At 38.1% G+C, this 27,213-nt stretch overlaps 1 protein-coding gene across 6 annotated transcripts in view; it reads right to left on the minus strand.

Annotated features, from left to right (window-relative positions):
* TRMT11 (tRNA methyltransferase 11 homolog) overlaps nt 1–27,213 on the minus strand; it is a 117,122-nt gene that overhangs the window by 51,358 nt on the left and 38,551 nt on the right. For 2 of the 6 annotated variants that reach the window (XM_059177634.1, XM_059177632.1), the window contains one exon: nt 7,222–7,794. The exons of 1 other annotated variant lie outside the window; for it this stretch is intronic. In XM_059177634.1, coding sequence (XP_059033617.1) covers nt 7,663–7,794 — 132 coding nt within the window. In that variant the 3' untranslated portion in view covers nt 7,222–7,662. 3 more of the 6 variants (XR_009354655.1, XR_009354654.1, XM_059177635.1) reach the window with 3 other exon arrangements.

Raw genomic sequence — 27,213 nt, forward strand, 5'->3', positions numbered from 1 at the left:
ATTTCTGTGTGAAGCTTTCAACCAGTCAGTTTAGTCCAAATTAGTAGGAGCTTCAGAAAAGGCTTTTGGTGGGTCCACAGCTGGAAAGAGGTTTTGTCATGAACTCTGCCAAATGCATAAGGACATATAAAAAAGGGCAGGGGGAAATTGGGATTTTTGGCTCAACTTTTTTTAATAAATGAAAAAAACAAACAAAACCCCCAATTTAATTAAAATTTTCCCCATATTCTGGCCTACCCTGTAATTTTTATATCGCTGCCCAAAAGCTATTATGTAGTTACTTAAATAAGAGAAAGGAAAGGGAAGTATTTTTAATTTTAAAGGATAAGGATAAGAAAAAACTCTTGAGTTCTTCTTTTTCCACATCCTGAGTCCAAACAGTAGCCTGGCTATTTCTTTAGCAGGTTTTTTTCTTAGCGGCAACTAACAATAGCTTGTCAGTTTCTTTAAGTCCTAACTTTATGACGTAACACGCTAACTTACACAAGAATGGAGTACATCCAGCCCTCCAGTTTGGGCAGAAGTACATCTCCCCCAAGCCAGTCCTGTTCTCTAGAGCTTCAAGTAACGCAACAGAGTAACTTCATCTTATTAGTAATTTGAGTAGAAATTTCTTGTAATAAACTTGGAATTGCCTGATCCAGTCTCATGAGCATTGGGTCCTGCCAATTCTCTTGGCTAAACACACATACCATGCCGAGGGAGGAAATGCAACACAATGAACTTTGGAGCTCTGCAGTGGATCTTAACTCAAGTGCTTTTTTTGTCCCATGCAGGGATCCACTGCTCCTCATATGTGCCATCACCGTCCGGCTTTGGTCTTGCATCGTCAAGAGCCTGCCCAGCAGCTCTACAGGCCTGTTCAATAGGCTCCTCACGTTTAGGATGGCCAAACCTAAAGACATCCTCTTTTCCACCATCTTCTGTCCCAGTGTGTATCATGCCGTCCACTGAGTCATCCAGCTGGAACCCTGGACATCATCCCTTACTCCTCATCCCTGTACCCAATCAATTACCGGGACCTGCTCATTTCACCTTCTCTCCAACCAACCCTTACTACCATCGCTCTAGCTGTGATCTTCACATCTCTAACGTGGATGTCCACATCAGCATCCTGACTAGCATTCCAGCTTCTAAGACTATCTCCCACCATTCCACACCACTACCGCCCAAGTGAGAGTCAGACCAAACCTGATCCTACTGCGCATTCTCACTGAAAATACTGAGGTAATGCCCTGTCCTCTCCCACCGTGGCAGGAGGGAGAGAGAAATCAGACATCCTCCTGCTGCATTTTCCAGCCTTGCCTGGCTGGTTCCCAGTTCACAATTCTGTGACTCTGAACGTCATGAAGCTTCCCTAGACACCACGCTATGCCTTGGCATCAACCCATCAGCAGGCGGGCCTTACAACACAGACAACAGGAAAAGTAGAGTAAGGCACAAAACTTGCACAGGGAACAGAGGTTACCATTAAAATAAAATAGAAAATTTGGAGTTTTTAAAAAAACATTTTCTGGGACCCAGAGGAAAATATAAAGAAGAAGAGTAAGGGTAATGAATCAGCTGGAATTTTTATTTTCTTGCTTTGACCAGGAAGAGTCCTTTTGGACCAGATCGCCACAGCTCCCTCTTTGGTGTTGGTTGTGCAGAGTTTTCACTGCCTGAGACTCCAGTCAGTGATCACCAGTTGTCTCTGAGTTTGAAACCTACCAGTTAAGACGTTGGTGTTTGACAAAGGACGAAACACTGCACTACTCTGAGCTAACTCTGGAGCAATGTACTGAGCCTTTCTGAGAAGGCTTGGTAAAGGACTGCCAGAGAAAACACAGAACAAATAGAGCAAATTTCCGAAGCTCAAAAATTCCAGATGCCTGTGGATGGTAGGGAGCATGGAAAGTCTATCAAATACTTTGACTATCAGCCCATGGTTGAGTGGCTTCTGCAATAAAAGGTATAATATCATTGTCATACCAAATGGTCCAAAAAGCTAAACACTTGACACAGATTACTTTCAAGGGCTGAAGTAGTGTGGCTGGAGTCACCTGATTGGACTGGAACAGCAACACGTAACCTGAGAAAGTGTCAACAGCAGTGACGCACAACCAATAGCTCTCTGAGTGGGGCAGAGACCTGAAGGAATCAGTCTGCCAGGAGCGTGCTGGACAACACCCCATGCCGTGTGGTCTCCTCAGCCACAAGGCAACCAGGTCAACTTTTGGCAGGAGTCACAAGTCTGGCAACAAATGGTAGCTCTGCCTCAGAAATACAGTACTTGGTCTGTCCTACCTACAATGGCAGATGTGTTGGGGTGTTTTGAGACAATGACGGGTCCAGGCAACAGGGAGAGCAATTTGGCTAATGCCAGCTCAATTGTTTTATTCTGGTTGGCCTCACCAGAGAATGACCCAGACCATTCTCTCAGCAGCCACAATCTGTGTCCACTAGTTGTAGCCCCTAAAGAAGGTGCCTTTAATTTGCAAATCTCTAGTTTTCCAAGTGACAGACCAAACCAGAGATCATTAGTAGTCAATAAAAATACACCAAGGCTCAGCAAGGAGGGTACCGGCTGGAGCTATGAGAATAGCTTTGTGTTCTGCCCACTGACCCCACCAACCAGCTCCATCTCCATTTCTGATATGTGGCACTGAGATGAGACAGCCATAGCAGCAGCCCTCGGAAGACCACTGGGCCAATCCAATAGTTAAAGAGGCAGATCTGAAGCAATATCCTAAATGCAACAACTAAATGTATTTTTAAAACCCCGAAATGTAACCTTTATGAATCAAGGACGCCACTGAGTCAGTGCCTTTGTCATGGGCAATGGTATGAGAGATGAAATTTTCTCCAAAGAGCTGTCACCGTTTCATGTTAATCCAGGTTGCCAATGGGGCAAAGCCTGCTGTACTTTTTTTCTTTTTTTAAGATTTTATTTATTTTTACTTGACAGATAGAGATCACAAGTAGGCAGAGAGGCAGGCAGAGAGAGAGGGAGGAGGAAGCAGGCTCCCCGCTGAGCAGAGAGCCCAATGTGGGGCTCGATCCCAGGACCCTGGGATCATGACCTGAGCCAAAGGCAGAGGCTTTAACCCACTGAGCCACCCAGGCGCCCCAGCCTGCTGCACTTTTGAATAGGCCAGTTCCATCTGACAAACGAGGCTCGTTGGGCCCTTCTCACCTAATAGTTATGAGTCTGTTTCATCTCCGCCACAATGGAAACATGAGGTCGGATGGCTCCAGTATTCAATTTTGGCAAAAGCACAGTAATTTACTAACAGTTTTTAGAGAAGAGGGGATGGGCAGAGGAGGGGGAGACACTGTCTTTCAATGGTGCCCATACATCCTCAGAAAGGCAGTCTAGGGTACAGGGTGTCAGTACCTCCTTGGATATACAGAAATGCAAGATAGCTATGGAGAATGGTTTCCCCATAGGTACAAGTTGTAGCAAAATAAAATAATGCAAAAAAAGAAAGTTTTGATGTTTGTGCTGGCAGCACTCAGACTGGTGCCAGCCATATTCCAGCCATAATTTACAAATAAATAAATACACACTTAAGGAGCTTCCACAGATTTCTATAGCTTACCAATACTGGTTTTGACCATCACAATCCACTTCACAAACTCACAACACACTAGATAAAATATTTGTACAATCCATCAAAACTCAACTGAAGCACCATTTAGAGTTTTCCATTCTAATTTTCTCCACAGCCTTTTTTTTTTTTTTTTAATTTGACTAATTTCACACATAAGCCCAGCTAATCTTCACTGCTGGATGTTAGACAAAATAGAGTTCTTCCAATAAGCCCTCAGGAGAGAGTCAGGAAGGTTTGATTAAAGGAGAGATTTTAAAGGCGTAGAGGTCAAAGCAGATTCCTTTTTTAGGCAGTTCAGTTTGGCATCACTGCAATATTATCTTAGTAAGAACATTCAAATTCTAGGACAAAAATATACTGAATACATCCTAATATCCCGAGAAATAAGGCTAGCAGCTACAGAAAGCAAGACTGGCTTATCTTAACATTCATCTATTAAGCTCCATTTTGTTCCATGACCCAGGCTTCTTAAGAAACTGCCATGACAATTTAGCCTCCATCCCCCTAAGAGCCTGTCTTCAATGGCTTATGAAGGAAGGGATAAGAGCCAAATTCCAGGTTGGTCTCAGTTATGTCTAAACGTCAATTTGCTTATCCCACACAGTGAAACATATGAACATCCTGAGGCAGGCCTCTGTTAAGGAAATAGGGTCAGGTTCCCTCGTAAGCTTTTTCACCCCAAAGGATAGACAGGAATGTGCTGTCTCTATGATTCTATGGCTAGATAGAATCACAGATATGTTTATCATTCCATTACAATTCTTTACACTCTAGACCTTATGTTCTCAAACCACTCTGTTTTAGAGACGATCTCAGTGTTTTAGTAAAGTACAAACATCATCAGTCTAGTGTTATTGTGTCCGTGTGTATGTTCTGGATTAAGGCACTTTTTTTTGTTTGGATTACAAACCACATTACTTGATAAATATCTGAGAAAAATGGGAGTGGGTGAGTTGGAAATAAAAGTAGACTTCACTTATTCTATGAATACAATCCTTCTAAGAAAAAAGATTCTTAACAAGTGTTTAGTTTTCTAAATAACTTTATAATGGAGCAAAACCATGCTCTTGTAAAAAGAGCCAAAGTCCTTACTCTGGTATAATTTATCCCCTTTTGGTCAAACAGGAAAATCAACAATGAGGTCATCAATTTTCTCAGCAACACCCACCTCCATTTCCACCCCTATACTCCATTAATGAATTTATTTACTTACGCCCTGCTTTAGCTACAAAGAATTTTTTTCCCAATAGAACCATTAACATCAGCTTATTTCCACTGTGCTTTTTTTTAGGGAGACTAAAATGGTATAGAAAGATCATTCCCCCCAAAATGTTACATTCTATTTCCAACATACAAACATACTTAATTCCGTATTTCTTTGGATTATCAATACCTGATAATACTTCCAGCATAGGATGTCAGCAGTTCTCCTAACTCAAAACAACTGAGGCCTTTGATTCAAGAGCCAGATTTGCTTATATTGGCATCTAGATAATACAACCTTAATATCTAATTTCCTGATGCTAGAAAAAAAAGTCAAGCCCCTGCTTCTTTAATTTAATTATAAGAGTATAAAACATATTACCTCAAAAGCTGTTTCTAAGTCTCAAACTTCTAAAGCACATTTTTCATCCAATAATATAAACACATTCACTACAATGCATCTGGTATGTTAACTCATACTCGACTGTCCCAACAAACTTCTACTTGTAATCACCACTTTTCTTAAATATGAAGGGAATCTCAAATTTTGAGTGAGTTTTGTCCATAAGGAAATAGTGGTAATACTGACTTACCTCCCAGAATTTAAAGAGTTTGAAATGTTTTATTGCTCAATCTTTGTATTTAAAGAATTAGTCATAAGGAAGTTAGTGGTGAGCTGGCCAAAACCCGGGTCACCATAGGCGGGAAGTGGCTGAGAAACTTGTAGCAGATTTTAATTTTTTTTTTTTTTAATCTGCTGGCCACTCTGGCTAAACACACCAAAGACCATCCACTCCACCATTTCCTCCCAGCTATCCCAGCAAAAACAAATCCCCACCAGAATGGATAGGAAAAATGTTACTTCAGATGAAACACCACCAAGGTACCCATCTGGATTTTATGGATATTTAATATGTGCCAGAAACAAAATGATAGATTTTTGTCATGTTATGTACATGAAATAGGCCAGCCAACAGACCACCTAGGGTTCACACACAGATTCCACTATAAATTCATACTACAGGACTATCCAAAATGTAGGCACTTTACTAGGGGATATTCTCCTAGTAAATGCATAAGGAGCATGCATACAACCAAAACACTCCTGGAAATGATCTGCTATAACTTACAAAGAAAGTAATAAGATCCTGATGCCAGAAAATAGTCTCTTTTTTTTTAGAATAAGAGTTGAGACCTCTGCTTTAAAATCAAAATTGGTTGAAAGTGATCAGGTTTCTTTTTCACTTCTAAGTACCAACTTCAAAATACTAACACACATTCACACTCTGAGTCTACCTACTGATATTTCGAGAATAAACGACTGAATTTGATGATAAAGATGAGGAAGAATGGAAACTCAGAAGACCTCAGTTGGTGGTAAGAAGAAATAATTTGAAATGTTTTTTTAAATATTAGATAATTTTTAAGGACAAAGTGACTAAAGTAATATAACTTCTCTAGAACTATTTGGACTAATTTTTGTGATAAGCAAAAACAAAAACAAAAGCAAAAACAAAATGGGACAAGGTTATAAAATCTCATATGCTAAATTCAGTCAGCTACAGAGTTGCAAATTCACCCTCCATATAACCTCAAAAAAATTTAAGTAAGATGGTTTATAAACAGAAATACTGAAAATATAGTATCCTTGAATACTTTTGGATTTTCCCCAGTGTACAAAAAATCACCCAGAATCCAAAACAAAACAATCACTGAAATGTTTGAGATCTGCTGCTGAGATGCAGGGTTGCAGGACAAGAAAAGAACTACACAGATGGCCTCCTCTCTCTCTCTCTGCTTGGGCAGGTCTTTTGGAGGTCCTAAGCCATGCAGATTCAAACTGGGAGTCCATAAAAGCCAGCAGTTACACTAAAATAATAATAATAATAGCATAAATAAAAATAGGCTATGGTTAGAAGGAGAGATCCGTTTACTGCTACCCTGCTGAGATACATTTGACCACCAAGAACAGGAAAGCTATTAGCATCCTGATTTAATGGGTAGAGCGGTTTTCAAACAAGATATTTTCATGATGGACACTATGTAGACTCAGCAAAGTTTCTCCTTCAAGAAAAATATAGCTTCTATTTCAAAGAGCTCTGATTAGGCCTAATACCATTAGGGAACCATCAAGGACTTGTGTTGTTGTTTCTGCTCTTTAACTATCGGTTACTCTCTAAACCAAAAATTGTGGGTAGTTAATTTGACCAAGGTCTAGGAATGCAGGAGCAAGTCCAAGGTATAGACGAGCTTCAGATGTGGACAGGCTTCAAGGAGTTGGGGAGCTTTTCAGGTCGCCAGGTCCTAGCCTTTCTCCTCCTTACCATTATCACTGTCATTACATACTAGCCTGGAATTCATTTAAAAAAAAAAAAAATCATTTCTTTTATCACCTCCCCCCTAAAAAACAGTGAATACAACACAATTTTAGGAATCCTCAATAATCTTTATTAGTGGCACTGTAAATCAATTACAATCAGAAAGCAAATAAACAAACCCACTGATGAATAAATTCTTAATCATGGTTAGTTAATTGCTTATAACATATTCGGCAGGTATCTGTTTAAAAAGTCAACAAAATCAGCTCTCCTTGCAAATTAATTATCAAAAATATAACTGTTTTCAATTTCCATAATACTTGAAAATACAAATATAAATTAAATAAGGTTCCAAAGACCACATAAAACAAAATAATCTATAAAACAAAGCTAATTGTAAGAGAATTGTTCAATTTAATTTGTAGCTTTTATTTTGTTATATAAAATTATTTAAAAGAGTATATGTTATCTGTATCATACATGGACGTTCACATCCAGATGTCTTTCCTGTTAAATCCTTACTCTTCCCATTGTCAAAATCTTAATTTTCACTGTTGGCTAGATTTCTCATCCTTGGCAATTCTTTTTGTAACGCCACTGAAATATTTCTCACGGAAGGAATTATGACCTTGGTATAGGAGAAAGTGATCGCTTAACAGATGTGAATACTCGTCCCGGTTCTGGTTGGTTAGAAAATATAAAAAACAAAGATGTTTGAGTTATTTCTTTGCTTAGCTGGAAACCAATGCAGTTATTACTTTAAGCAAAATCTCCCCCCTCTGGGGCATGTTTGTTTTTCTTTATTATCTGAATTAGAAATACACCACTGTTCTGTATCTGTATCAAGCTTGCATATCCAACAGTGTTTTAATCTGCTTCATCTTGTGTGATCCACGCAACAATTCTCTGCACAGAGAGACCACATACTTTTTGCTGGAAAAACAGAGATCCAGAGAGGGCCAAAGAGAACCACCCCAGGCAACACAAGTCAAGACAATCACGAGCATCTTCAGATTCACGGTTTAGCACAAACTGAAATCAACTGTGACTGTAAGAATCATCACACCAGGAAGCCTCTACTCCGAAGATATCTAACAATAATTTTGTATGATGTCATACAGAGAAATAAAACTATATGGAGGTATATCCATATTTAGTCCTCAAAATAAACTAGTCCTGGCAACTTTAACCACAGTAGATGAAGAAGCTAAACAAGTCATTTCCATACTTTAAGACATCAAGAGACGGGGAAGCACTGGGGCTCAGACTGATGTTTAGGCACTTGAAATACAAACCTGGGGTAGAATGCTCTACTTCATCCTGGAAACTGAAGGCTAATGAGCTTCTCATCCAATTTCACTAAGCCATCTCAAACTGTGAAAAAATCTAATCGGAAATAAAATCTCAAAATCTCACTTCCTATGTACTTCTGTAAATTCAGATTCTACTGCATGTAAATTGATGTGATTTTGAGAACAAATGTAAAGACACAATTAGAAAATACAAAACCTAATTTTTTATATCTAGGTTTCAATATCAAAATGGTACCTATAAATATATCTGGAATACAACAATCTTCAAAATATTTTTACATTTTTCCTTATTCCCGTATGAGATGAGTATCTTTATCTTTTTCCTCATATCTAACATTCAATAAAAGCCCAGGTGTAGCAAAATTACATCGGCTGATTTGTTTTTTCAGAAATGATTTTGCCACAGATATTAAAAAACAAACAAACAAAAAAATCACACAAAACACAAAATTATTAAACCTGCCCAGATTTCTGGATTCATTACAAAAAAAGAAAAAAAGGCCTTCCCTGTGGCACCATTCTGCCATTCCGTGTTGCAGCCTGCGTTCCATTTCACTTATCCACAGGATTCTACTTTCCTCTCCTAAGAATTTTGTTGGTTCATCTCTCTTGCTCTCTCTGCTATGAAGCCTTCATTCTCTTGTGAGTTTCCTTATTATCTTTTTCATGGTCTCAGGAAGAACACAGGACAACCTGCATTGTCACCCCCACCACCTTGGACTGGAACCCCTTTCCCATACTCCTGCTGTATCTAGTAGCTCCCCATTTGATCAGTACCTCAGCCAGCTCAGTACAGGAATTAGTGAAAAGAAAAATACTACCCTAGAAATTGTAAGAAGTAACACCATCCATTTTCTCTGCACAAGGAAAAAAAACTACCAGGCCTGAGGCACTTATGACCCAAAAGCAGGTACAGGGCTACTTATGTACCAGGCATTGTTCCAAGCACTTTATATACACTGACTCATTCAATCCTTACAATGACATAAGAACAGCCTAAAGTTCTCTCCACTTTACAGATGAGGAAACTTGAGGCACAGAAAGGTTAACTAGCTTGCCCACAATCACACAGCTCTTGAGTTAAAAAGCCAAGGTATAAATACATCTCCAGAGACTGAGCTCTTAACCTGCATGCTGTATTGCTTCTAACAATCACATCATTAAAAAAGTAAACCATGAGAATAAAGGTAAAGTATCAAATTTTTAAAATACCACTTAAATTTTATGACACTAAGTATATTAGTGTCACTAATATACTTATATATACTTTATACACTAACTATAAATTCCTGCAAGCACATGAAAACATGCCAATTGTTACTAACTTCAGGCTATATAATTTCTAAAAGATAAAAGATAAATCTTATCTGATCAACCTGTAGATATACGATTAAGGAATACCAAATGAAACGTGGCATTTACTAGGTATTTATTATGGGCCAAAAACAATACAAATGTTTTATATAAATCCATCAGCTCTTGGAGAGAAGTACACTACTACTAGCATCCCCCACAGATGAGGAAGTAAAGAGTACAGGCCCAAGAGAGCACAGCTGGTAAGTGATAAGGATTTAAACATACATCTACTTGACCCTTGATACCATACTCTTAACTGCAACATAATGAGGATTTCTCCAACAGAGCTAACTTTTTCCTCAACTCAAGGAGTATCTCTGGGGATCCAGATGATAAACTAAGCCTTTGACAGCTGAGCTGCCTACCCACGAAGCAACAGAACTGGATCGGAAGTTTTACCAACTTAGTGCTAGCAAATAAGAGGATTACTTCAGTGAAACAAGAGGATAATTTCAAAACAAAATTTTTATACAAAAAGAACATCTAGGGAGCCACAAGGATGCCTGAGGGATACCATAATCCTATGAGTGTCATCGATTTCAGAAGATTCTAGTCTGGTCCACATCTCAGAACTGCTCAAGGACAGCAGCAATATAGAACAATCCAGCATTTAACCTTGGCTTGCACGTTTCAACTTTCATCAAAAGTCTGACTCAAAAGAGTCAGCTGAAAGGAAGGGATATGCCATTATCCGCTCCTCCAAGTATTCTAAATTCTATCCCTGTATCAAATAAGATCTCCAGAAAATATGTCCACTTCCTGACCTACGTTAGCGTCATCCTGGCAGAAATGTCACTTGGTTACACTTCAGAGCTTCATCCAGATGCCGACATCTCTCCGGCTGCTTGACTTCTCCTCACAGCTCTGTGCGTCATTCTCCACCTGGGCACTGAAATCAGAAGCCTGGGTCAAATTCCTCTTCATTTTCCTCTCACATTGAGTCAGACCTCGAATCTTCCCTTCTGCATCCTAAATGTCTCAAATCCACTTCTCTCACCCACAGTCAGTAAGGAGTTTCAGCTTCATTGTATCTTCCTGCCTTTTTCCCCTAAACAGCCAGTTGCCATGCCTTCAGCGGCTCCCTCTCCAGTCTATTTTCCTTACTGAGACCAAACTCAACTTGTTCAAACACAAACGTAATATGTCAGTATTTCTGGCTAAAATCCAAATGAGTTCAAACTTCCCCCAATTCTGAGGCTTTCCCCTCACTGTCTGGGATGAGAGTCAACTGCACCATCAGTCTGCTGAATAGCCTCTCCGTTTCCTCTGCCACACCAGAGGAATCAGGCAATGAGGTCCTTCCCAGGTCTGCCTTCTGTCTTCTCTCCTCCCTGTGACGCCTCCAAGCCACACACGATCACCTCTCTGTTGAAATGCATTGGAGACTACTTCAGGGAATGTTCTGGAGCTGCAGTGGTGAAGACGAAAAGATAGATTCCAACATGCAGGCTTAGAGTAAGCCATTTGAGGATGGGCTGGAGACTGACTGAGGCTCAGTTGCTAGTGGGTCTAGACCACCTACACTGCCAATTACACAGCTCACCGGGGGAAGCAAAAGTACAAGACAAAAGCTGAAACACAATGGGAGACAGGCTTCCCCCACAGACCAAAGAGATAGCTTAACAAAATGGCTTGTCTTTGACCTAAAGGACATAAACAGGACAAACTGGGGATAAAAAACAGAGAATATGGACGATCAGAGTAAGAGAACAGAAATGAACAGCAGGAGCCTGGAAAACCCAAAAAGGAGTAATTACGACCTATGCTAATTAATGGCTATCAAGAAAACGTACTACCGGGGCACCTGGGTGGCTCAGCTGGTTAAGTGTCTGCCTTTGGCTCCGATCATCATCCTGGGATCCTGGGATCAAGCCCTGTGCCAGGCTCCCTGCTTAGTGGGGGAGTCTGCTTCTCCCGCTCCCTCTGCCCTTCAACCCTGCTCAAGCTCTATTACTTTTTCAAATAAATAAAATCTTTCAACAAAAGAAAAAGAAAACATTTTACTACGTATGGCATAATGGCATATTTATTTGAGTAGTTTAGATCTCAAGACTTCCTCAGAATAGAGGAAAAGCAAAATAAGCCCCTACCAGACCATATATTCAGTGGTACAGGGACCTAGAGGCAGAGAAATACATGCTCCTGGAAAAAGTTAGGAAAGGCAATAACCTTAGAGATGCAACCTCTGGGAGGAAAAAAAAATTCCTATTTTATCAATAATCAGTGTGAGGTATGTGTTTGGGTCCAATGCTGGAATGCCTTCTTCTGAAAGGCTGATCATGAAATAAGATATTCATAACAAAAACTCCTGAAAAACCCCAAAACCCCAAATCTCTTGTGCAGTCAGAGATCTGGCAAGAGCTGCTCCATTACCTAGTAGCATTAAGTCTTGCTTCAAGGTAAGAGAGACACCCCAGGAATGTCAGCTACCACTTTCATCTAAGTGGAAACATCATAGTTCATAAAATGTTCCATATGAAACATTCGGTAGTCTATCACATATTATCATATACATGCCATACATGTAAATACCACACACCTTTGTACAATACACATTTAAAATATATCCTTTCCACATGAAATCTACTATTTGCAACTGTTCAGAATTTAGGTTACCTTGATGCTGAAGAAAATGGCAAACTTGATTGGTTTTTTTTTTCTTTGATTCTATCTTCAGTTTATCAGGGCTCACACTTGAGATGATGATATTCAACTCTACATATTTTTCATCGCCTTTTCATGACTCCTCTCTATTCACATTCCCAGCCCATCTCAACCAAGAATATCTGCAGATTTTTTTTTCAACTCCGTATCTTGAAGACCAAAGTGCTAACGAAAAGGAGAAGAGTATCCTCAAGCAACACAACCCTTGATGTCCCCCATACGTCAAGCTCAAGCTTGCCCCAGTGTTTGACTGCTGGTCTCCCTAACACTTCCAAATCTCTCTAACACTATCAGTCTTTGTATCATCTATGTATCCTAAGACCTGAGTTCTGCCAGTTATTAGTAAGCAAGAAAATACTTCATAGAAAATAAAAACACACAAAGACTTAAATGCCCAGAGAGAAAACTATGGCAGTGCATGATTACAGACTATCCTTTCCAAATTTCATAACTACCAGTTAAATTTTGGAGCATGTTAGTAGTTAAGGAGTTACGATTAAAATATTAAGATTATCGATTACACTGTTTCTTAGACACTTACCATCCAAAAAGTTTTATTGCTGAGGTATAGTGGATACAGTGTTATATTAGTTTCAGGTGAACAACATAGTGATTCAACAATTTTGTACATTACTCAATGCTCACCACAGTGTTTATCACCATCAGTCACCACACATGACAATATTATTGACTATACTCCCTATACTGCACATGTCTTCATTTCCACCACCTATTTTATAATTGGAAGTCTGTATCTCTTAATCCCCTTCACCTATTTTGCTCATCCCCCCATACTCACTTTCCCTCTGGTAACCACCAGCTTGTTCTCTGTATTTAAGAGTCAGTTTGGGGGCACTTAGGTGGCTCAGTCACTAAGCGTCTGCCTTTGGCTTGGGTCATGACCCCAGGGTCCTGAGACTGAGCCTCACAATGGGCAAGATTCTTGCTCAGCGGGGAGCCTGCTTCTCCCTCTCCCACTCCCCCTGCTTATGTTCCCTCTCTCTTTGTCTCTCTGTCAAGTAAATAAGTAAAAATCTTTAAAAAAAAAAAAAAAAAGAGTCCATGTGTTCATTTGCTTTCTAGATTCCACAGCTAAGTGAAATCATATAGTATTTGCCTTTCTCTGTCTGATTTCACTTAGCATAATACCCTCTAGGTCCATCCATACTGTCATAAATGGCAAAATCCCATATTTTTATGGCTACATAGTATTTCACTGTACATATACACCAGATCTTCTTTATTCATTCGATAATTGATGAATTCCTGGGTTGCTTCTGTGCCTTGGCTATTGTAAATAATGCTGCAATAAACAGAGGGGTGTGTATATCTTTTTGAATTCATGTCTTTACTCTGAGTAAATACCCAGTGGTGGAATTACTGGATCATATGGTATGTGAGGAAAATCACTGTTTTCCATACTGTTTTCCACAGTAGTTGCTCCAATTTACATTACCACCATCAGTGTGTGAGGGTTCCTGTTTCTCCACATCCTTGTCAACATCTGCTATTTCTTGTCATTTTGATACTAGTCATTCTGACTGGTGTGAGGTGACATCTCATTGTGATTTTGATTTGTTTTGCCCTGATGATGAGTGATATTGAGCATCTTTTCATATGTCTGTTGGGCATCTGCATGTCTTTGGAAAAATGTCTATTGAGGTCCTCTGTCCATTTTTTAATCAGGTTGCTTTTTTTTCTGGTGTTCAGCTTTATAAATTCTTTATCTATTTGAGATATCAACACCTTACCAAACATACTGTTTTTTATAACACTTTCTGGAGGAAAATCTGTACTAGTCTCGGATGGCTATATAATGGAATCATATTGCTTTCAAACCTATCACTTAATATTGCAAAATAAACAGCATAAATTTGACAAGAAATTACAAGTTCTGATTCAAGAAAACAATTTATATTTACAACTGTTTTACAAAAGTCAATTATTTTCTGCATCTTTTCCTAGAAGATCATTATGTAAATTTTGCAGATAAGGAAATGGAAACTGAACCAGTCTAAGTTGTCTGTCACAGATCACACAGTCAGTAGGTAGCATTTGCAGAATTGTGGCCTAGATCAGACTTTGAAACCCATGCTTTTTCCATCAAACTTATTTTTTTTAGTAGAAATTATATCAAAACAATAGTTAAAGAGTTAACTTCCCACATGATAGATTAGTGGGTCATTCAAAGTGGAGTTTGACAGCTAGAGGACATTCCTCACGGTACAGCAACATTATGGTAGCATGTATTTCTGATCTAAGCTTTTAGACAAAACCCCTTTAACCACTGTCCCACCCAGCCAATTTCCTGCCCTATCAGTACTGCTAATTCTAAACATAAACCACTGGAGGAATTTTAACACAATTGCCAAAGAAACCTTACAATTGGTAGTGTACTTTTATGTGCATACTGCCCTCTGCTGGCTGAAGTAGATAAATCATTCCTTAAGGTATTTCTTGATGTGGGTTAATGATCATTAAAGGACAGTTGACTGTACATCTGACCGTCAGTCCCTCCCTGTTTTTGAGTCCTGCCTGCTGTAAACATCTAAAGTCACAGAGCACCAGCATGACCACGATGGCCATCTTTCATCAGGAAACATTAGCATTTATTCACACCATTTTATTTTTTAAAGGATGATGTGGAAATATACAAATAAAAATCCACCTTGGTGACTCTAAAGTATATCACTGTCCTCCATGTCCAACCCAGAACTGCAAATTATCCTCTAATCAAAGAAAGAAAAAGTACATAAACTAGACCTTGTTCAAGTTAATCCTTATTCAAATTAGGATTCTAATTTTTACAACTCTACAAAGAGTAAGGAACAAAAAAAGACATTAAAAGGAAAGTACTTCAGCCACTTATAATTTAATAATTTTTAATCTCAATGGGAATAAATTCTCAAGAAAAGAAACAATATTGTATGTTTTGCAGTAACATTTGAGGCGGATACTTTAAATGGATATAATGATACCCTGAATTATACTGTGAGAATAGACACATGAAAGAGTGTTTCTCAAACTGGGCATCATAAATCACTCAGACTTTAAAGGAACTGAAGATTCTTCATTGAGAAATCCACTTAGGTAAAACTATCCTTCTGATTACTGCTTTCTCCCAGAAACCTGTCATTCTTTGCTATCATCTCCTCCTTAAACCGAGGGAAGGTGTTATGACTTTCCACAATATGGTAAATTTGACTACTTTTTTGGTTTGCTTCTCATTAGAAATGAGGCCTAGGTATTGAGGGACTCAAACATTTTCTAACACTGATTTTTGAAGAGCGATGTCAGGTAATGACAAAATTCTGTGTACTCTGAAACAGAAAACTGTGAGCGCTAACTATCCATTCCTACTCTTCCTTCAAATAGATTATTTAAATATTATTGACTTTGGCTGGTTTTAATTCCAGAGGACCTCAAATAACCCCTGAACAGTTACTAGCCATTCCGTAGTTACTAGCCATTCCGTTAGTATTTGTTGAACTGGGTAAAACTGTCAAGATCTGTGAATTCACAGGGCTTATATGCAAGTGGAAGAAGACATTTAAGAATATATACCCAAACTTGGGGCGCCTGGGTGGCTCAGTGGGTTAAGCCGCTGCCTTCGGCTCAGGTCATGATCTCAGGGTCCTGGGATCGAGTCCCGCATCGGGCTCTCTGCTCAGCAGGGAGCCTGCTTCCTCCTCTCTCTCTCTCTCTGCCTGCCTCTCTGCCTACTTGTAATCTCTCCGTGTCAAATAAATAAATAAATCTTAAAAAAAAAAAAAATATATATATATATATATATATACCCAAACATATACTTAGCATTACTAACTGTGACTAAACACTGGAAAGAAAGGGTTACCATAAGAATATGAGACAGCTAGCAAGATGGTGTAAAGAGTATGGACAAAAAAGACTTCCCTAAGAACTAGTATCTACCTAAGAACTAAAAAAGAAATTAAACTTATAGAAAGAGAGGGGAAGAAAACACTAGGGAATACAACAAGAGAGGAAACTCAGCGTGAGAAGACTCCGAGACTAGAAAGAGAGAATACACTATGGGACCTGAAGACAGGCCAGTGTGGCTAAGACTTAGGCAACAAAAGCAAAGGTGACACATAATGAAATGGGAGACAGGCCAGAAACAGACCACGCTGGCCTTGAAGCTTATGGGAAGGATTCTGCATTTCATTCTAAATTCCACAGAAAGTCCTTGATGACTTTTAAGCAGGGGAGTTTCAATACCTATTTATATTCTGGAGTCAGATGCACTACCAATGTGCCATGAGATCACAGAGCTTACCTATGTACATTCTTAAAGATACTTCTGGCTACTATGTAGAAAATCCAATGGCAGGAGAAAGCACAGAACCAGGGAAGGCAGCTGGGACACTGCAAGAGCAGTAGCCTAGAAAAGCCCCCACATGCTTCAGGAGGAGGGGGGAAAGGAGAAAAACATATGCAAAAAAACTATCATCCACTCAATTATCTCAACCCAGATTTCTGGAAGTTAACACCTGTCACCCTCCACCCAATTATCCAATCAGTCATCAAGTCCTATCCTGTCTACCTGCCCAAGAAACTCTGCATTCTATTAACTCCTCTACAATCTCCACTTCTACCTTTTTTAGTTTATAGCTTCATCATCTTTACATGACGTCAGGAGCCTCCACACTGGTACCGCAGGTATCTTTCCACAACTCAAACTTGCCTGCAGAAAACACCAACTTCTGCCATTCTTCTATGTAGTAACCCTCATGGCTTGCCATCACCACAAAGATAAACTTGAAGTTCTTTGGTATGTCAAGACCTTCAGGAGCAGACATTCTTTGGGGTTCAACTTTGCTTCCAACCAACCATTCCGTCCACCCTGAATACTTAGTATTTCAGTCATGCTAAAATGTCTAGGGATTACTGAATGTTCCACAATCCCTCTCATGCCTCTGTACCTTTGCTCAAAATACTGGCATCCTCTCTTGGCTTGAATACCGTTTTCTCAAGTAGATGCTCTATGATGTTCACACAGCACCTTGCACAGATCACTACAAAACCGAACACATGAGGCTGGAACGAGTCAAGTGTTCAAATGACTTCTCTTATGTGCAAGGTTCTCTAAGGATAAAGACTATGATTTAACTCAGTTTAGCCTCACCACCTTACACAAATGGTCCCATAAACACATGATGAGCGATGAAAACCAGGGTTTTCCCCTCAGGGAACATGTAATCAAGTCAGGGAAAGAAAACATACAAAAATAGGAGAAGTACGTGAATGTAAAAATCATTAAAAGATATAGTTTTGTTTCTCTTTCTCACAGCACCTTTTATAAAATTTCATCTGTCCTCAAGACCTTACATTAATATGTTTATCCACCCCCAGCAAAAACTTACAACCTCTTTTACAGAGAAAAAGGGAGTCATCATGTATGAGTTTCCTCTACTTCCTTGCCCCTCACCCTATCCTCTACTACACACTGGATCCCCCCAACCTCATCCTATCCTATAAACAACTCCGTGCTTCACCTCTCACATCACCCCCATCCACATTCTGACTAATGCCAAGTTCTCCCTCACTATGTCCTTTTACTGCCAAAAGAAGTTACTTTTATAGAATCCCCCAGACTTTGATGAAAATACCTGAGGATAATCATCAATGTATAAAATTACTATTTAAAAACACGACATATCCCCTAGAAAAGTGTCATTTTGGGAATTAAGCTGTAGAAGACCAGAGCCATTCACAAGAAATCCAAATGGTTTCTGTTATAATTATGGGTCAGGTTTAAGTTGTCCTTTTTTACTTACTGACAATTCCTGATAGTGAGATAATGATTTCTTCTACCTCACTAGTATTAACCTTAAGTCATTTATATTCTCAGAGTGACAGTAGTTTACATAAAACAGCAGTTTCACTGCAAACAACTGAGTACAAATGGCTTATGAAACTTATTCTATGATAAGTAAAAACCAATGATGCTGTCATCATAGTGAAAGCCACCAAACCAACAACGCTCATCTAACTTTGTCAAGAAAGACTCACTCCTGTATTCTTAAAATGGATTAAAGCTATAATATACATTTTTACATAAGGTAAGAGGAAGAAGGCAAAGAGATGGAAGAGAAAAAGTGAGTACATTCTCTTTCTTGTAATCAGTAGAGAGTGAAATGAAAGGTAAATGACAGTGCTGAATATAAGGGGCCTCGGTTCAGCATCAGGGTAATGACCCATGTCCGGCTTTTGTTTAAAAATCCTTCTCCCTTTATCAAAGCTTCCCACTGTTCTACATCTGGTACTGGACAGTAGCTATAGAAACCACTTGTGCTAAAGTTATACAACGATAAACAGCACTAGGCCATTTGCAAACCAAGGACAAGTAGGTCAAAAGTCTGGCATCTAATACTATTAAGAGAAACCTCTAGCATTATTCTTAGTGGGACCAAGGTAAGGGTGGAAATCTTTATCCCTAAATTAGGTATTCATAAATAATCTGTACTTTAAAATTTTCATTTTTCTGCAAGATATTAAGTTACCTATAGTCTATTATTTTAATATATTAAAATTGTCATTAAGTTCTGAAAATAAGTAACATTTCATGATTCAACTTTGACATCAGGCACTCAGCACATAATTTCTTCCTAACTGTAAAAAGATCATCATGGATATTTATGCTATCATGGCAACAGAGAACTATAAGTACTTTCTACATGGTCTCCATGGAAAGATACATTAACTTTATAAAAATCAGAACTTAACCTCAAATATTAAAAGAATACAGAACTGACGCACCAGATAAAAATAAAACAACTTATTAGTTCCTATATCCAAATATTTAATTAAAACTAAGTACATAGCAAAGGATGAGTACTAGACCAAAATATATACTAGCATGCGCATACATGTTTTTTGCTTTGAGACTACTTTCCTAGTTGACTTTTTTAAACTGTCACCATCCATTAAAAGAAAAATTAACAAAAATACACATGCACTTATATAAAGATCAAAACAAGCAAAATTAATTTGCTTATAGATCAATTCAATAGCAATAACACTACAAAGGAAAGCAAGAAAGTGATTCCTATAACAATGAGATTAATGGTTACACCTGAAGGAAGAGGTGTTTATGATCAGAAATAGCCACCAAAAGGGGTGCTTCTGGGGTGCTATAATCCTAACCTTGGTGGTAGTTACAGAGATGTTCACTTTATAATTATTCATTAATCTGTATATTTGTTTTAGGCAAAAACAAACAAACAAACAAAAAACCGTATGTTTAAAAATCTCATGGTTGTATTCCTGGTGGGTCATGGAGGCAGAAGAAGACCGAGGTTCATGTTTAAATTTGAAAAACATTGGAAAGATAATTCTAAGTTAAGCATATCATAAATAAAAATACAAAAAACAAATTAGTAAGTAGAAAATTAGTAAGTAGTAAGTAGAATTTTAAAAGAAGTTCCAGAGGATCATGGAGACTCCACATAAATAAATAAACTTCTTATTTCCCTAAACCATTCATACCTCGGGACTCCCAGATCAAACTTGTATTTTGCAACTGACCTCTAAGATTCTATAATAGGACATGAGTATATTAAAGACTGTTTTACTATCATAGCTTCAAAATATGATCATTACAGCTGGAGCATAATGACAGATGCTCTCTACCTTCAGAAAACTGCATTTGACACATGCTCTCTACCTTCAGAAAACTGCAAATAAAAGAGATATATACTAGAATCCGGGTGTCTTAAATGATTACCTTCCTAGAGTAGGTAGGGGATGAACATTTGCTTTTTCTTGGTTGATCAGAAACAATAATTTAAAACCATCACGACAGTATGAACAAAATACCCAGTTTGTTTGGCAAAAATCATCTAGTTGAAGATATGTAAAAGAAAACGTCAAATTATGACCCTTTAAGATTATATTCAAGGAGAAGTACCAATTACATTACAGCTAAAGCAAGCCATTCAGAACAAGATAACAGGAGACAAGTAGATGATGTGATCCTTTAAACTTCATTCAACATGATATGCACATTCTCCCAGGCTTCTATCTACTCTTAAAAGCTGTTTTCAAAGATCTCAAGCCAAAACATAATTTATAGATAACACAAATAGTTTCTTTCTGACTTACTATTAGAAATAATTTTTTAAAAGAGTCTTTCTTGGCCTTTCTCTCTCTCATACATACATATTTGGATGATAATGAATACTGTACTATGTTACAACCTCCATTAAAGTTCACATCTAATTATCATGTTCTTACTTAGTATCACCTGGTCTTATTTTTCTCACTGATAAATGAATCAGCGTCTCCTTCCCACTGGGCAAATTCTAGGATGGAAATACTTCGCACTTAATCGCTAATCTTTCATACCTCTAACCGAAAGGAAAATATGCACTGTCCTGGCATGAGATAGGCAAAAAACAAAATATTTCAGAATGAAAGGTCAGCCAGTGAGAACCACCTTTAACTCAGATAGCTGCCAAAACAAGTGACCATTAGTTCTGAGAACAGATAAATCATAACGAAATAGACACAAGCATTATGTCAGCAAATCATCAGTTCATGACTAGCAGCACTACTGTCATTCTAACATGTAAACGACTTTTCACAAAGACTAATTTCTTCTACTTCAAGTCACCCATAAGTCATTTTCTTAAACAAGAGACCTTAGTGTCTCTTCTCTCCCTTCCTCATTTAAAACATGTTAATGGTTCTTTCTCTCTCCAGAGCTTTAAAATCTTCTGGTCCATAAGTCAAATCCTTCAGTTTTGGACATTCTGATTAATGAAGCATTCATCAGCTTCATGTTAGTGGACTCTTCATTCAATCCAAAATTTTAAAAATTAACATTAATTCTCATTACCTGCCACTAAGACTGCCCAATACTCCCTATTATTTAAATCATCTGAACTATACTGACTAACTCACATAATATAACCATAGTCTACATTAGTGTCCATATAATACCTAAAATTCAACTTACCTATACTTCAGTACTTCTCAAATCACAGCATATCAGGGAAACAAGCCACAAAACAAACAGGGCACATGACGGCCCATTTAGTGCAACAGCAACTTAAGATACTTTTTTTTATACACTTAAACATACTACAGAATAGACTTTAAAAGCTATACGAATGTAAGAAAGTCTCAAAAATGGCTACTTTGGGTACTCTTTTATCTGTCCAAGAATACTGTTGGAAAAGGCAGACAGAGTACTGTTTTAGGTAGTTTCACTGACAATGTAATATTCTGGTCCATCTGGACAACTCTGGAAATCAGCATTTTTTTTCCAACGAAATTTATATAAGGAAAATGTTTTATAGGAGTATGCACTGTGACCACAACTATATACAGCAGCATCAACTACATATATCAACAGGAAAAATGGATTCTGGTAAAACAAATCCCATTCTACCATGGCGCCATTAACAATGAGAAAAAATGATCTTTAAAAGACACTAGAAATACGCCACTCAAGAATATTTGCCTTTTAACCTTGGCATATTCCAAAAGCAGAAACTGTCTTGGTAGGCAACATGATGCATAAAAAAGGTCAAAGAATTTCAAGTACAAAGAAGAGTTTTGGTCTCAACTCAGCTACTTCTTAGTCTCTAAAATTAGCAAAATAACATCATCAGATGGGTATGAAAGCTCTGTAAACAGTAAGTAGCATTAAGCATTCCCTTCTCTTTCAGACTGTATCAACAGGGAATAATGGCTTCTCTTACCAGGTGTTTTCATTAATATGGGTAGCAAAAATTATATTCAACAAGCAAGTCTAAATACTATGGGAATAATGAAAAGATACAAAATTTTATAAGACACCTACATTCTTTAGATAGTTTTCTCATTTAACACCTAAGTTTACATTCTAAAAGGGGAGAGGAAGAACACTTTATAACAATGTATCGAGTGGGCCAAAAGTTATACTGAAATTAAACCTAGTAAGTGACAAACCCAAAATGCAGAAAGACAGTACACAAGAGTGTAAAAATCTACAATTAATAGTTTCCCACTGCCAAAGTCAACAACGCTGAACAAGACTGAGAATAATTTGTTAGACACGTAACAGAACTGTTTGACAATTTTATGTCATCACTTGAATTATAAAGGACTAGGATCTTGCTGCAATTACATACAGTCCTTTCCATACAAACAGAAGGTAGAAATGGAATGATTAATTCAAAACCAAATATGATTAATTTAACATGACAGTATTTTCAGTAATAGTACACTGCATACTAGTTAAAACTCACTGATGAAATTTGATCTTATAAAGTGAAGGCTGTTTCAAAAATTTATTTGAGCATTGGGCTTTTTTCTTCTTTTTTTTTAAAGATCTTATTTATTTATTTGACAGACAGAGATCACAAGTAGGCAGAGAGGCAGGCAGAGAGAGAGAGGAAGGGAAGTAGGCTCCCTGCTGAGCAGAGAGCCCGATGCGGGGCTCGATCCCAGGACCCTGAGACCATGACCTGAGCTGAAGGCAGAGGCTTAACCCACTGAGCCACCCGGGTGCCCCTTTTTTCTTCTTTTTTATATCAATTTGAAAGGACAAAAGTAAAATAATAAAAACAAACAAAAATTAACACTGCCTTTCTGGGTTTAAAAACATCTAAGGTGAGGGAGGAGTCAAGATGGCGGAGAAGTAGCAGACTGAGATGACATCAGTTCACAGTTCAGCTAGATAGTTATCAAACCATTCTGAACACCTACAAACCCAACAGAAGACCGAAGAGAAGAGCAGCAATTCTAAAAACAGAAAATTGACCATTTTCTGAAAGGTAGGACCTGTGGAAAAGTGAATCCGAAGCAACAGGAAGATAGACCAGAGCGGGAGGGGCCAGCTCCTGGCAAGCAGCAGAGCAGTGGAGCACAAAATCAGAACTTTTAGAAGTCTGCTTCACTGACTGACATCACCCCAGAGGCTAAGCGGGGGTGGAGCCCTCGCGGGGACAGTGTGGTCTCAGGTCGTGCAGGGTCACAGAAGGATCGGGGGTGTCTGAGTATAGCAGAGCTCGCAGGTATCAAAGCAGCGAAGCCGGCTACAGAGATGGAGCCAAGGAGTGAGCTCTCAGCTTGGGGTTACCTTAAACTGTGATCTGCAGCACAGTCAGACAACTACTCTTTGAGAAGGGACCCCAAAAGTGGCAGATCCCGGTAGACCCACCTTCATCCACCGGAAGAGCAGAGCAGCAGGAATCTGCTGGGTTTGGAGACTCCACACGGGACTGTGCACCACAGACAAAAATGATTGGTTGGTCACAGGCCAGGTGAGCTCGGAGCACAGCTGCAGATCAGGGAGACTGGAGTGATTGAGCACTTTTTTTCCAAGAGTGCACTGAGGAATGGGGCCCCCAGCTCTCGGATCCTCCAGGCAGGAGGAGACTGGGAGGCCGCCATTTTCATTCCCATCCTCCAGAGCTCTCAGAAAGCATTTGGGGAACAAAAATTTCCGAGAGCGAATGAAGCAGATTACTTAGCCCGGCCCCTGGCTAGGGCAATGAAATTCTGCCTTGGGCAAAGACGCTTGAGAATCACTGCAACAGGCCCCTCCCCCAGAAGATCAATAAGAACATCCAGCCAAGACCAAGCTCACTGATCAAGGAGAACAGTAGAATTCCAGAGGAAAGGAAAGCGAAGCATGGAATTCATGGCTTTCTCCCCATGATTTTTTAGTCTTGCAAAGTTAAATTTTTAAAAATTTTTTTCTTATTCTAATTTTTTTAACTTTTCCTCTTTCCTCTTTTAACATTTTTTAACTAGTTTATCTTAACAATACCTTTCTTAAAAAAAAAATTTTTTTAAGATTTTATTTTATTTATTTATTTGACAGAGAGAAATCACAAGTAGGCAGAGAGGCAGGCAGAGAGAGAGAGAGGGAAGCAGGCTCCCTGTTGAGCAGAGAGCCCGATGCGGGACTCGATTCCAGGACCCTGAGATTATGACCTGAGCCGAAGGCAGCGGCCTAACCCACTGAGCCACCGAGGCGCCCTAAAAAAATATTTTTAAACCATCATTATTATAGTCATATTTTATCCTTCATTGTATCTAACTTTATTTTTTGTATACATACAGGGTTCTTTCTTCTAGAAAATATCTGGGATAAAATTTCTTCCAATAGACTGCCTATAGATATATTATAAATCTGGAAAGAGTACCAGAAAAAAAAAGATTTTCCTAAATAAATTAACTTAAAGGAAAGAAAATGAGAAATGACAACAGGTCCCTACTTAGCCACTAAGAAATGACTGGTTCATTATGTGGCCCCATCAATTATTAGAGTCCTTTCTCTATATTTTCTTCTGAACAGTGTTTCAAAGCCATCATAAACATCATATGCTGGTGCTGGTACTATTTATGAAGGCCACAAAATAAAGAATGCTGATGTCATTCATTTTACTTTCTAATATCAAGATTTAGAACTATCAAATCTACAGGTACTATTTCTTTTTTTTACATGTATTACTCATGTGCCTGGCACATAAATGTTATTACTAACTCAAATGATTACATTAAGTGCTGCAATTTCTAAGAGCTGCAGTGTTACTAATTTAAATTATCAAATGCCTTACTTCCCTCAAAATATTAAAAAACAAACATATATATGATAAATAACTAATTGGAAGAGCATGGAAAAAGCATACTTTAACATGCAATAGAGGCCTCTTTTTCACTGTGATAGATGTTGGTAATTGTTACTGGTATGGACTGATCTGTGTCCCCCGCAAATTCATATACTAAAGCCTTAACCCCCAACCTGACTATATTTGGAGACTAAACCTTAAAGGAGATGATTAAAGTTAAATGAAATCGTAAGGGTGGGGCTCTAATCCAACAGGACAGAGAATATAGCAAGAAGGTGGCTGTCTGCAATTCAGCAAGATAGGTATCATCAGAAACCAAACTTGCTGGCACCTTGACCTTGGGACTTCCAGTCTCCACAACTGTAAGAAAATAAACTTGTTATTTAAGCCATTCAGTCTGTGGTATTCTGCAATAGCAGCCCAAACAGACTAATACTACAGTTAGTTAACTGAAAAAGTCAGTAAAAGCAGGAAAAACTGAAAACATTTTGTAAATACACTGAACATCTTAACTTTAAAAATTATATACTCGTTTATCAATCTTGTGATATAGAATCAGAACCTACAAAGATTTTCAGTTTTGGCTTCTGTAAAATGATGCAAGAACATAAAGATTCTTACAGCAAATCTGGGTAGAGAAACCTAGATTGCACTAACTTTTTTTCAACCTTTTATCGTCATCTCATACATTCCGAGTCCAAGAGTCTTTCTTTGCAACTCACTTGATCCAATCTTTCTGAAGTAGTCCACTTAGCTCTTCTAGAAATGACAACTTTATTCTCACACTCACATTTCCCTGGTCTAACTAGTGTTTAGTTAGACTTCCTAATTACCATAACAAATACAACTGGCTTAACCAGTTCACAAAACAAACACAGCTGATTCATTGCACACAGACAATTCAGCTGGTAGAAACAGAAGTGTACAGATAGAGTAGAGATCAAGCAAGTCACTAGCTGGAAATATCTGACATGTTATAGGCATTAGTATTGGTGTTTTAGAAGAAAAATAGCCAGTACTAGTAAGTCAACTGGGTTTGAAATGCAGATTAGTTAAGAGGACTTCTATTGTATATACAAATAAATGTTGTCCATTCAAAAGTCACTGCAGAAGGCTGTCATTGTGTCAAACAACTTGGGAACCCCTCTTTTAGAATTTTTGGGTCTTCTTAATGTTTTAAACATTTAATGGTAGATCATCATTCTCAGGATAGGTTATTTCCAAAAAACAACAATTAAATGACATGTCTCCTATAAAATGTGAGCACCAAAGTCCAGTAACAATTTGAAGAAAAGCAAGGTGTTACTATTCAGCAAAATAACTGTTCAATATTAATATATTTCTTTAAATGTAAATCTAAAGTTTCAAGGATATACAGAATAATTATGATATGAGTACAAGATGCCAGCCCAAGCATATCTATCATTTGAATATAAACTTGTTTTAAAAATGACAGACACTTACATTAATTGTATCACATATACCTGTATATAAATACATACACACCTACACAACCACCCCTAATTGAACGTGAACCAACTATTTATATACATAAACAGCTTAAACTTTCAGAAATGCCCTGATATTGGAGCTTGATTACTGAAGAATGTTTATATTACATTGAATCTCATTTGGTAATGAAAAGGAGTCACTAACCTTTTCGCATAAAGGAGTAACATAATGAATACAGTGTTTTAGGAAGAGTCACTTGACAATTAAGAACTAGAGGTATGAAAAATGGAAGAGAGAATTTAGGAGATGTTAGCACAAACCAGATATATGGTGATAAAATCTAAGTTAGAGACAGGTAGCAAATGAAATTAAAAGGACAAAAACAAGAAATACACAATAATATATTCAAAAAGCACTAAATAAATATTGGGTTTCACTACTGTGAAAGAATCCATGAGCTGTGAATTAGATGAAAAATATCAAATATGGAGATGAATCTGCCTTCTGCTTACCCTAGAGATCAAAAACAAAAATGGAGCTCACTGAAGTTTACTTTGGAAAGCTGTGGTTGTCAGTCCAGACAAGTAAAGCCCAAGGAGCATTCTGTAGATTTAATTAAGCTCCATTATGAGGCATTATTCGTATAAATTCTGATCTGGATATGAAATAACAGATGTTTTGTTCTTCCCAAGAATAGTGTGTGTGTTTGTGTGTGTGTATCAGAGAAAGT

Source organism: Mustela lutreola, chromosome 6 (assembly GCF_030435805.1).
Source record: "Mustela lutreola isolate mMusLut2 chromosome 6, mMusLut2.pri, whole genome shotgun sequence".
Lineage (NCBI taxonomy): Eukaryota > Metazoa > Chordata > Mammalia > Carnivora > Mustelidae > Mustela > Mustela lutreola.